This window comes from Oxyura jamaicensis, chromosome Z (assembly GCF_011077185.1).
Source record: "Oxyura jamaicensis isolate SHBP4307 breed ruddy duck chromosome Z, BPBGC_Ojam_1.0, whole genome shotgun sequence".
In the NCBI taxonomy this organism is placed as follows: Eukaryota; Metazoa; Chordata; class Aves; order Anseriformes; family Anatidae; genus Oxyura; species Oxyura jamaicensis.
Window position 1 is genome coordinate 21,626,825 of NC_048926.1, and position 12,396 is coordinate 21,639,220.

At 34.9% G+C, this 12,396-nt stretch overlaps 2 protein-coding genes across 5 annotated transcripts in view; both read left to right on the top strand.

The window, feature by feature from the left end:
* IPO11 (importin 11) overlaps positions 1 to 12,396 on the top strand; it is a 103,628-nt gene that overhangs the window by 71,022 nt on the left and 20,210 nt on the right. The gene's annotated exons all lie outside the window — the stretch shown is intronic.
* LRRC70 (leucine rich repeat containing 70) lies at positions 1,714 to 11,055 on the top strand. Its single transcript, XM_035309046.1, has 3 exons — positions 1,714 to 2,422; positions 6,895 to 8,253; positions 8,722 to 11,055. The coding sequence occupies exon 3, from the start codon at positions 8,733 to 8,735 to the stop codon at positions 10,653 to 10,655; it is 1,923 nt and encodes a 640-aa protein (XP_035164937.1). The 5' UTR covers positions 1,714 to 2,422; positions 6,895 to 8,253; positions 8,722 to 8,732; the 3' UTR covers positions 10,656 to 11,055.

Sequence of the window (12,396 nt, forward strand, 5' to 3'; positions counted from 1 at the left end):
TGGATTGGATTTGTTCTTGTTTCATGTCGCTTCTAAGGCCATGCAGGTTTTTGCTCACCTCTGATACTTGTCCATTCACTGTTTTCTTTGAAAGTTGCTGTAGTTTTTTTTTAGATCTTAAATAAAGGTCAATGTAAACTTCAATATAGAATTTGCAGTGTGATATCCATGAAGAGTCATCTATATAAAATAGAACCATGCTGTACATAAATGATCCAAATCTGAATAGTGGCATCTGTAACCTCTTATTAATATTGGTTCCTGATGAGCGTTTTCAAGTGGAAAGTAGTTGTGATTACTCTGTCAATTTAAACCATAGTAGTCTGGTACTACAGTTGAATTTCTTTTTCAAATTTCTTATGATGCTGTGTAGGGAAAGATGTGTTAGTTTCATGTAATACAGTTTGGGGAGGTTAAAGGAAAAAAAAAAACTTCCTACCATTGGTTCTGTTTCTTAAGTCAAAATATTAAAGACTTAAATAATACTAAGGCAATCAATTAAAAGTTAGAATAAGCAGGTAGTAATTTCCTAATGGGTTTCTTTGTTCCACTTCTTACTGTTCCTGAGGGTTTTTTAAGAGCTCGCCTGTAAAATGTATTTTGTTTGTTTTTAATATATTTCTGCTGTAAATATATTTTAATATAATATATGTAAATATAATAAATATAAATATATATAAATATATATGTAAATATATTTTAATATATTTCTGCTGTAAATTTTTAAAGTTAGTGCCTTCCAAAAATGGTCAACTAATTTTGGTGCTTGAGAGTATGCTCATTCTTGCTAGACATACCAGTGTAGTGTGGTGCAGCTCCAAATAGTATAAAATACTAAACTAAAGACTAAAATAGCAGAGACTTTCATACTTTGCTAAGTATGAAAGATAAAGCATTTGAACCTATCAAGTCTTTTTTCTTTTTAATTTATGGCACTTGAGTAGTATTTCCAGATTCCAGTGTTCACTCTTTCCCTTTGATTCAAATGTATTTGACTGGAAAACCTACTGCAGAGAAGCTAAGAGCTGAAAAGGTTCTTCAGGTTGCTTTACTTATATCTTACCTTCGTGTAAACGAATGTCTGCATTTTTTCATTGTGTATCAAATCTGATATGTCAGCCAGTGTGATTTCTGCCAATTATAACTGGCATTCAGTGAGTACAAGCACTTACAGTCTGCAATTATAAATCTTTGTTATGTTATTACAGAAGTTTTTGTCATTTTTTAAAGTTACTTTGTTAGAAATTTAATTTTCCTCTTAAGATGATATCTATATGTAATATTAGGACATAACAAGAAAGTCACATAATAATGTCATATTATCCTTCAGGGAAGTTATATCCTCATTTATGAACTCAGAATTTGTTACATAACTAATCTTATCATCTCAATAAAGAAACAAGGATACCCTACTGAAGCCATTGACCTTTATTCCCCACTTCTTTTTTTTTATTTATTTAGTGAAATGTGCATTCACCTACATAATTAGTATTTGACATCAAATCATTGACCAGAGGATGCAGATTGGATGTACTGTTTAAACTTCCCTTGTTCAAAAACTCCATTATTTTTTCACCACACCTGAGTTTTTATTATGGACTGGTCAGGAACATTTCCTGTAAGGCCTAAAAGGCTTGTTTGCAAAGTGTACCGAGTAATATCAAGGGATTATGTCACTAAATGCAACTGAGCTACTGAAAATAAAATAAAAATAAACTGTAGTCATAAGGGATTGACTGCAGCTAGTATCTTGTTTTTGTTTGACCTATATAAATACAGGATTTCAGGAAACTTTCCTAAAACTATTCTAAATCTATTCCACCCTAAAATAAAACCTTTTAATTATATAAAAGACAGCAAACGTTGTTAATGGTCTATGGCAGGTGCATACTATCCCTGCATTTGACATAAGTCTTGATGAGGCTTCTGAGCCATGGTAGGCCGCGATGTGATCCTTCCTTGCAATTTGTAGTTCCAGAACATGAGCTTGACTACGAGTCAGTCACTTTTTCTTATAAATATATAGCAGCTAGAGAAAAGCCAATTTGAGCTCTCCAGGGATTGGGGCTGGCTTGATCTATGCGATGAAGTTCGGCCGTGGTTCAGGACTAACTGATGTTAGATCAGTCCTCCGTTGCCAGTGGGCAGCAGGCGTAATGGGTCAGTATGAACAGGTACTCCCTGATTGTGTCTCAACCCTGCTGCTCGGGCTCTGGGCAGTACCAGAGCCATACATTCTGCAAAGTACCAGAGTGGCACGGTTGGTGGAAAATTACTGAAATTGACTTACCTGTGCCACAGCCAGGATGATAGTACTGTTAGTCAGTCTTACAGTCCTCTAAATAGTAGTCCTGAGTAAAGATCCCCTTGAGCTCTCTAGGGTCTGCAGGAGGCTGCACCCTTGATCTCGCACTGAGCTGGGGTACCTCTCAGGGTACCCCTGAGGGGAAGCACATCTCAGGGCTGACTTCCTGAGGAACAAGCTTGTCTGCAGACAAACGCTGAAAAGGGAGTAGGGTGAGGAATTCACCCTAAACGGGGGATTTTGGAAGCACATGACTGGATTTGGAAAGTCCCTGATGACCCTTGGAATTCTTGAACATTTTAACTGAGTTGCTGTGTCTGTCGTAGCAAATTCGGTTGAAACCATTGTGTTCAATTGGCTGGTGATTAAAGGCTGATTAAGTGCTGTTATAAATCACACAATGTAACCCTGATATTTACTGCAAAAACATAAAATAAATCTTAAATTGCTGCTGTGTTAAAGTCATGTAAAAAAAATTCTGAGACATGGTCAAAATAGCTTTATTCAAGCTATTTATCCTTTGTAATATGCATTTTACATGCTTACAAATACATTTTTGAACAAGCAAAAATGTATGTACCTGGTTAAAGTCAGGTAAGTCAGAAATCACAAGATTGTAATAGGTTTTTAAAAATAGTTAATACAGACTTGTAGCTAGTTTTCTACCTGTTTGTTTTAAACTGTTTTGGTATATCTGCTCGTCATCTTGTCATATATTCCATGATGTTTAAGATTGCCAGAGAGTAGCTGAGATTTCTGGTGAGTTCTTACCAGTGCAGGACTGTTAAGATCGAATAAGATGTCATAACTGGTTAACAACACAACCCATGTCACTACGAGTACTTCTGCAAATAAGTAGTGTCCTAAAAATTAATGTTTCTTAATCAAAATGATGGGGAAGTGACTGTTTGAAATATCAAAACTTGATGTTTTTTAAAGGAATGTCTAGTGTGGTAGCATAAAGAATGTTTGTATTTTTAAAGGAGAAATAGCTTTTGGTTTTTGGTATGCATATTCTCTGTAGTAGTTTTCAGGTAAGGTACCAGTTGTTTATGCTTTCCTTTTCTAAAATTTTTAGACGCTGTTAGTTGCTAATGCTAAGTGCATGGCCATGCTGTATGGTGAGTTAGGCAGAGTGCTGCTGAGAGCTGTACAATTGGATTTAGGTTTGAATCAGATTCCAGAAAGTTAATTAGCTACTCTGGTTGAAATTTGGGAAATTATTTGAATTGAGTTCTTTAAATCTTTAGGTTTTAATTGCAGTCATATTAAGTATATTTTGTATTGCTTTTCTAGTTCGATCAGAGTTCACTACCTATTGTAGTGAATAGGTAGAGGCTAAAGATAAAAATACATTTTTTTTCAGCATATCACATCTGTGCATTTCATTAATGGCCAGTCTTTGTTATTGTTTTATTCACAAGGTTACATCTCACTCTGACTTTAATTTTCTTGATGGTTTCCATAAGAAATGTTTATTGGTGTAATAATTATTGCTAGGTAACAGTTTTACTCTTAGTTTTGTACGAGCCTTCTGTCATTTTTTCTAGAGTTTAAAGAGAAGTAAGATTTCTAAAAGGGAGGTGTATGTGTAGTTTCTTATCCTCAATGGGAAAAGTAACTTTGTAGTTTTCTTACTGTTTCTCAGTATGTTGCAAAACCTGTTTTTCATAACTTAGTAAAAATATACATATAAATGCCAAGGATAAATGGGAAAATAAGTTACAAAGATCAATTGAAATGGGCTTTGTGATAAATGTTCATATGTATAAATGTTTAGTGCTGTGCCTTTATTAAACAGGAATGTTTTTTTCTGAGTTATTAATTTAGTATTACAGCTTCCATGCCTGTGTCCTCCCTTTATGATAACCACAGTTCTTGTTATATAAGAGTGCTCAGTGGAATGGAGAAATTTTCAGTAACTGAAGGAGCAAATCAAGACTCTTTTTCTAGATGATAATGAAGAAAAAAAGGGGAGTGGGGGGAGGGGGTTGAGGCCTGATATCTTAACATAAGCAAGATGTCCAAAGCAGGTGTCACTGGATGAAAGAATCCAGGTGAAAATGAGATTAAATGTTGATGGCTATTCTACCCAAGCAGTAGGTTGGTAGCTTGTAAATTGCTTTAACATTTAACATAAGAAAAAGATGTGGGTAGAAAGTGGTAACTATTTGGAAGTAAAACAAGGTGCATCTTGCACCTGTGAAGAAAAAAGCAGAAGGCCTGCAAGAGGAGGTACTTGCTGAATTATTAGAGTGATAATAGCAAAGAGGAGATGGAAAATAAGCAGGATTGGAGGAGCACAATTCTTTTGGGGACTGACCATTCCAATAGCAAAGAAATAAAGGGAAATGGTAATGTAGAACAACTGACCTTGAGATTTTTCTTCTGAATTCTGTATTGGGATACGAACAGTGCATCACATGCAGGCCATTTTTAACTTCTGCCCCTTCATAGTTTTACTGTGCTATACAATTTCTTGTGAAATAATGTGGTGGGATGGAAACGGACAGCTTCACTCTTACAAGCTCAAAAGAATAATTGCAGTGATAAGAATTGGTTTTCCTTTAGTGTGTGAGAGCTTAACATAACTTTGTAATGATTGAAAATGAAATCCCTCTTCAAAAATTGGCTTTAATACATTTTAAAGGTGGGTAACTTTTGAACTTCCATTTGAACTTGTTGCATTTGCAACTTTTGTACTTGAACTTGTTTTTCAGCTAATTTTGAGTTGGAAGACTAATTTATTTTTATTAAATTAATGACCTGAATCATACTTTTATCTAGTATTAGCTAGTGAGAAAATAGAGGTAGCTTGGAAAGGCTGTACTAGGTACAATGCTTGTGTGCTTTCAATTGCTTTGACTTATTATTTTATGAAGAATTTGACAAATTGCTGTTGCTCAGACTTCATGATTTTACTGGCAAGGAGTCATTGAACTAAATTTTAACATGCAAAATGAAACAACACAAGGAGCTTCAATAATGTTAGCATGTTAAGATAAAATTCACTTCAGGATTCAAAAATAAATGTACTGCCATGTGAAGCTATCTATATTTGTAAATAAACTTGTTCTTTCTATCACTGGAGAACAAAATATGTGCATAAAATATACCATTACTGGAGCTGCCAAAGATCTTTTTAAAGAATTGTTCAGGGCTTTTTTGTTCAAATGCTCTCTTAGTAGTTTTAAAGTAATGACGGAATTTTCTTTTTCTTTTTTTTTTTTTTTTTTTTTTTATGGAGTAGCGAGTTTGATAAATACCTATACCAATTTTTAATGGCTTTCCCCCCAATGGTATCAATTACATAGCTTTTTTTTTTTTTCTTTTTCCATAATAGATACTCCTCTCAAGTATTTTAAGTGTGTACGATTAATGAGATAATACCTGGAATTTACAGTCATATCAAACCTGCAGGACTTTAGGTGCCATTTCTTACAGAGTACTGGACAAGATTTTTGTCAGAATTACTACTGTGAATTGATCAATGACCTTAAGACTTTTCTTCGTAATTTTGTATGCGGGACATGATGATCAAAAAGGTTAGTGATGTACTCAGGACCACTGTGGTACTGAGAGTTTGATTAAAAAAATTTGTTGGTATCAGTACCTTACCTTTAGTACAAGAGCATAGAGATATTCAGCAACTTTCTGTGCACCAACTTTTGTTTACCTGGCCCCTGCCCTACTATTTTCTCTGAATTTTCATGCTACTTGATGTCCCATGGAATTTCAGTAATTACTTTAGTCTTCCAAATTTTCTGCCCATTTTCAAAACAGGAGATCTATTAGTACTTGTCCTTTAAAATATTTTTAGCTCAGGACTTGCTTCTTTCAGTTTAGAGTTCTTTGGAGTTCTTTCACACAACACATAAGAAATAACTTTTACAATTTCTTTACCCAAGTCAATGTTAGTATAAAAAAGCTGTATGGAGTGTAGGGTAGTATGAAGCAACTTATAATTTTGGGACAGTCTTTCTCTGCTTTGTTCCTTGACTTGATTATATCTAATCTGAGTAATCTTTTTCAATTATTCTAACTGCTCCCTCCCATATCTGGGGATATCATCATGGGAACTGTTCAAAAACTATTTCAGTGTTTGCTGCTTTAAAGAAATGAAATGCTATTTTATTTTACTTTCCTTTGCATCCACAGTAATGCTAAATATATTTAAAAAAATGAATGTAATATGAACAGTTAATGCTAAAGAAAAATTAGTTTTCCTGTTGGTTTAATGGTCTCAGAATAAAGAACCAAATGCAGTTCAAATTCCGGGTTGTAACTGATAGTGTCTGTCTAAATTGGCCCATGGACCAATTCTACTGGTTCTGCTGATTTATTAATTTTGTTTAGATATTTTAAGAGAGGTTGACAGTGGTAGAATTAAAGATTATTAAATCTGTATCTCTTTAAACACTCCCCTTCCTCCCAACTCTAGGTGCTTTTGAACAGCGTTATCAGTTGACAATGTTTTGTGTTTTAGATTTCAAAAATAAAAAGCTAGTAAAGCCAGTTGTGTATGATTAAAACTGTTTTAAAGTTTTAGAAACTCTTAGGTAGAATTTTGCGGAAAGACACTTCAGAAGTGTGTCTTTATCTATTCTGCTGCTTTGGCTCATGTGCTTCCTGCATTTCAGTTTGGATTTTTATAGACAAAGATATTTTGGATGACATTTTGCCTCTTAAGTGAACTCATGCTTCCGATGTGAGGCATTTGTGGCTGAAGCTACTCAATTCTTCTGTAATGTCTTGTGTTTGACTTGTGTTTGCCTTGTGTTTGGCCATTGATGGGCTTTGTCATCTTCATTTTCCTATGTAAGGTGTCTCATGTTAGTATAAACTGTGATTTTATAGTTACTCCATTTTTACATTTAATCTCTCTATCTCTTTTTATTATTTCATCCTCTCCCCCTTTGAATATGTCACTGGATTTTGCAAGTCCCTGTGACAGATAAACTGGGGATGTAATGTCCGGTACTTAAGTGAGGGGACTATTTATAGTTGGTATTTGCACAAAGTCTTTATTTGCACAAGGGACACTGAAGGAAACTAAAGGCATGTGCGTAGGATGTGGCTTTTAGAACACATATAGAGCCGTGCAGATAAGTCTGCTTAAAAAAAAATGTCCTAACGTGAAGCTTAACAAAGTACCTGGATCAAGACTGAGATACAGTGTAATAAAATTATTATTACGAAATACATGAGTATGTAAATTATATATGTAACGTAAATGTAATACACAGCTATTTAGTACTGTGTTGTGAAGTTCTTATCTCCAGGATTTCCTTTGCTTCCCTGGGCTTTCTGGAGGGGTTTGCCTGGCTGGCATGCCCCGGGTATCATGCCAGGGGCTCACGCCTTGCCTTCCAGACCTTGCTGTTCTACATCTCACAGGACTTTTCTTACATGAGGAGCAATTTTGCTCTCGAGACGGAGATGGAACAATATAAATATTGTTTGTTTGTTTAATAGAATGTTTTGTTTTTTGGCTGGGATTTACAGATAAGGCAATAGTACAGTTACAAGTAGGTATGCTTTATTGTAATAGCTATAACTAACTATCTTTGACAAAACTCTTTAGACCTCTGTTATATGAAATCAGTAGCTTTATAAAAAAAAATAAGGCAACAGTTACAAACTAAGATAGTTCTTGGTTTTCTAGAAACAAATTGTTGAGATTTCCTTTCCAACAATGCTTCTGAAGCACAGATAAAATGACTTCCTGTCTGACAGTTTCCTGTATCCATGGCAACCTCAATTTAACCACTTCTTTCTTAGTTTCCTGAGTGAGCAGTTACAAATCCAGGGGAAAAACGTGAGAGTTGTAGCACACGACAATAGTGCTTTTACTAACGTTTCACAGATGAGTATAGTCAGTCAACTGGTAACAGCCTAACAAACTGCAAAACAAGTAAATAACGGAAATAATGAACTTCAGATTTGGGGTAAGGAATTGCTTTTGGATATTTTGAATTTAGCACAACTTTATAAAAGCAAATTAAAATTAAAAATGATCCGCAAATGAAAGGAACAGTGTTTTAGTTGGCACTTTTACTTGATTGCTATTGAAAAAGTTCCTGGTCATTTTTAACTGTTAAAAATAAATAATAAGCTGTATCTTGAATCTACTAGAATCCATCATTTTGGCAGTTTTTATGCTGCAACCGGTTACGTATTTTCCAGCTATTTTGACAGTATGTTTGTTTCACTGTTCATTTACTTTGAAATATGTTTCCATGTAATTCAAAATCATGATACTTAAACGTTTTATTTTGAAATTGATTATTTGGCATCACGAGGAGAATATATGAAATAACAATCTCGAAAGTAATGCCTGTATTTTTTAAAGAATATACAAATAGAATCCAGAATTTCAAATGAATAATATTCATAATTTTTTTTATCTCTACTAGCGAAGTCAGAGATGAGTGAGAAGGACAAAGACAGGGATATGTGTGGACTACAAAGTTTTCCACCCTGCACAGGAGCATTACCGTATCTCCTTAATGGTTTTCTTTTGCTGCTCCTCCAGAAGGAGGTACTTGGCTGTCCAGCTGTTTGCCAGCTCTGCACAGGGAGGCAAGTTACCTGTCGTAACTTGGGTCTTTCAAGCATCCCCCGGAACTTCCCCAGAACTGCAATTCTTGTATACCTCAGTGGGAATAATATATCACATGTCATTCCAAATGAATTAACAGGTCTTCAGAAGCTTGCTGCACTTTACATGGATAATTCCAGTATTTCATATGTACACCCAAAAGCTTTTGTGGAACTCCCTAATCTGTGCTACCTGCATCTAGATAACAATAATATTAAACGCCTGGATCCAGGAATCTTTGAAGGTCTTTCCAATCTTCGTTATTTATACCTTCAGAATAATCAAATAGCTTTTGTTTCCAGAGGATTATTTAGTGATCTCCTTTCTGTTAGATATTTAACACTTCAAAGAAACCGCCTCAGTGTCCTTGGAAGTGGAACTTTCTTGGGAATGATAAGTCTTCAAACGCTTAATCTAGCCAATAATAAGATTTCACGGATATCAGATTCAGCATTTTATCATCTTGAAAACCTTATATATTTGTTCCTTGAAGGTAACAATTTAACACTTGTGCCATCAAAAGCCATTGGAAGGCTCAAAAACCTTGAAATACTTTCTTTGTCTCACAATCCTATTAGGTCAATACACCGTTTTGCATTTAAAGGACTTAACAAGCTTAGGTATTTGTCTTTAAAGAGTGTAAAGCTAAAAGAGATTTCTGCAAATGTTTTTTTTGGATTAAATAATCTTAGTCAGTTGGTCTTAAGTTATAATGATTTAGAAAATATAAATTCTAGCACTTTTACTTTATTGAACAAATTAAAGTATCTGCAGTTAGACAGAAATAAAATAACCAGTATTGGCGATGGTACCTTTGAAAAAATGGGACAATCACTTAAAATACTCAGTTTAGCATTTAATAATATTACAGAGTTGCAACCTGAAGTGCTCAAGCCCCTAGTGTCTTTAACTCATCTACAGGTAAACTACAACCCTTGGAACTGTAGCTGCAAAATGCTTGGGTTGCTGAATTGGCTGGCATCATCTCCTATTTCTGTTAAAATTCATTGTCAAAATCCCCTCAGTATGCGTGGCAGACATTTGCGTTACATAAGGTGGACTCAGTTTGCAAACTGCAGTAGCCCCACTGCCAGCCCAGAAGCAGCCTGGAATCTAGGATCTACAGAAATCCATCACAGCCCTACCACTTTGCTGATGGCATGGCATAAGGTACACAGGCAGAACACGTTGGAACAGTTTGTTAATGTGGATACAAAATACGGTACTTCCTGGGAAGGAGCTACAGCTACATCTGCTAACCCTTTGCCTTATGAAGAAAATGCTGCTGAAATTCCATCACAGGCAACTACATTATCAATGTTACCAGTAAAAATACCAGCACGGATTATACCTGTTAACAGAACTGTAGAAGGAAAAGGTTTATTTCCAACAGACGCTGCTCCTGTATCATTAGAAACATCTGTACTTTGTACACAACAGGTTGAAAAGCTGAATCAGGCTTTTGACATTTTGCTAGCCTTTTTCATTCTGGCTTGTGCTGTGATCCTGTTCCTAACCTATAAAATTGTTTGGTTTAGACAGAAACTAAAAGTGCTGGAAAACTCAGGGGAAAAGAGAATAGAATATTACGGTTTTTATCAGCCTGGCAGGTACAACATAACTAACCCAGTGCAGTCTTTAACTGAGAATTCAGTGGGACATCCAGAACTGGACCAAATTAGGTTGCTCAAGCGAACAGCATCAGAAAGTCAGGCACAGGTCATACTGTTTGAACATTCATCATTGTAATTAACCTCATTTGATTTGATTTTTTGGTGATCTGAAATGCCAATAAGTCAAGAACTCAATTTTCTAAAAAAAAAAAAAAAAAAAAAAGTCACTGATGAAAATCAGCTGGTTGATAGAACAGTAGCAAATTGTGTAATTTGGGTTCTACATCATAATTTGCTTCCTGAATGTTCTGATTTTTTTTTTATTAGATGTCATTTAAATCTGACATGGATAGGTATATTATCATCTTTCCTTGTTGTAAGATTATTTCTATGATTAATTATGTATGCAGTAAAAAGTATGTTGATTTATTTTGCAGTACTTACTGGTATTAAGTTTCTGTAGAAATTGCATAGCTAACTTGAAGTTAAATGTCAGTTTTTAGCAGGATCGTGGAGGCAAGAAATGTGGGGGAATGGGAAGAGAACAATGCTTACTGTATTTATTCTAAAGCATAGTTTCTATTCTGCACCCGTTAATCATCACAGAAAAATATGAGCATATTTACAGCTAGCATGTTGGAAGTCTTAATGAAAAAAAAAATGATACAAAATTTGTTCATATCTGACATTCTAACCTACAAATATGTGTATTCAATCTGTGTAATGAATATATTAAAAAGTGTTTTTTCTGTGTGTGCATCTGTATCATTTTATGGTCATAACTTAGCTAATAGGGAAGCTAAATTTCCAGTGGATTGAAAACTTGAACAAGTTTATAATGTCTAGGGTAATGGAGTTGGTTAATTTTTGTCTATAAAAGATTCTAATCTGTATAGTAAAATTTCAGAGAGTCTGGCTCAGTGAGGGGTATAAACAGAAGAAATCTACTATACATTATTCTAGCTTGATTGCTGAAGATAGTTGTTTTTGTGATGTATATTTAGAAGTGTCAATTCTTTTAAAGTACATTTTCTTAGTGACCTTATTTTATGATTGAGGTTTAAATGATGGATATTATTTTTGTTTTGCATTTATTTTAACATTTATTTAGGATATTAATGTTCTCTTTACATTACTGTTAGGTTGCATCTAGTGTGTTGTGGGTGTATTTTCAACATGAATTTGTGATTTTTTTTTCTCGATTCCTCCAGTAATTCAAGTTTTATTCAGGAAAAAGTCTTAAAAGTAATCTCAAAATGCTCCAGTCCAGTAAAATTTTCAGCTAGCTGACTGTTCCTGTTTTTGTAGATATTGTTTGTCTTCAGGTATGCACCCTAGAGTCTTCAGTCACTTGGTTTATCAACAACACAGTTTAAAGGGTGATCGTTTTGCATAGTGAAAAACGGAGAGCAGTGTTTTGCTAGTCAAGATGTTGATTCAACTTCATACTTGCATAGAAGTATCTTGCTGTTCCAGGGTCCAGCCTGGAGACCAGGACTTCTCCAGATGCATAGGGCTGCTGCAGGGTTTCTTGGTCCAGCCAGCCTTCCTTCTGCCAGTGTAGCTGATGTGCACGATCATGTTGTTCCACTCCCTGTCATCCTGTTTGTACATCTCCAGTGCATTTCCAGGAATGACAGATACTTTCTGCTGCCAATACAAATATAGACCTTGACTGTACTTGTATGGGTGTGACAGCGGAAGTCTTCACTGTGTGCCTCTGTTGTTGTTTGCTCCATGTTTTTATTGGATGTAACAAAATCTCAGTTTCATCGAGATTAATTTATGTTGCGTCACAATATTTTACTCTAATCTACTGTGTAACACAAGATACACTTTTTGTTTATGGAGCATGTAATTCATCTACTTGAGCAAAA

What these genes read in the sequence shown, in the direction of transcription:
- LRRC70 (XM_035309046.1), top strand. Translation starts at nt 8,733, where the DNA reads ATGAGTGAGAAGGACAAAGACAGGGATATGTGTGGACTACAAAGTTTT.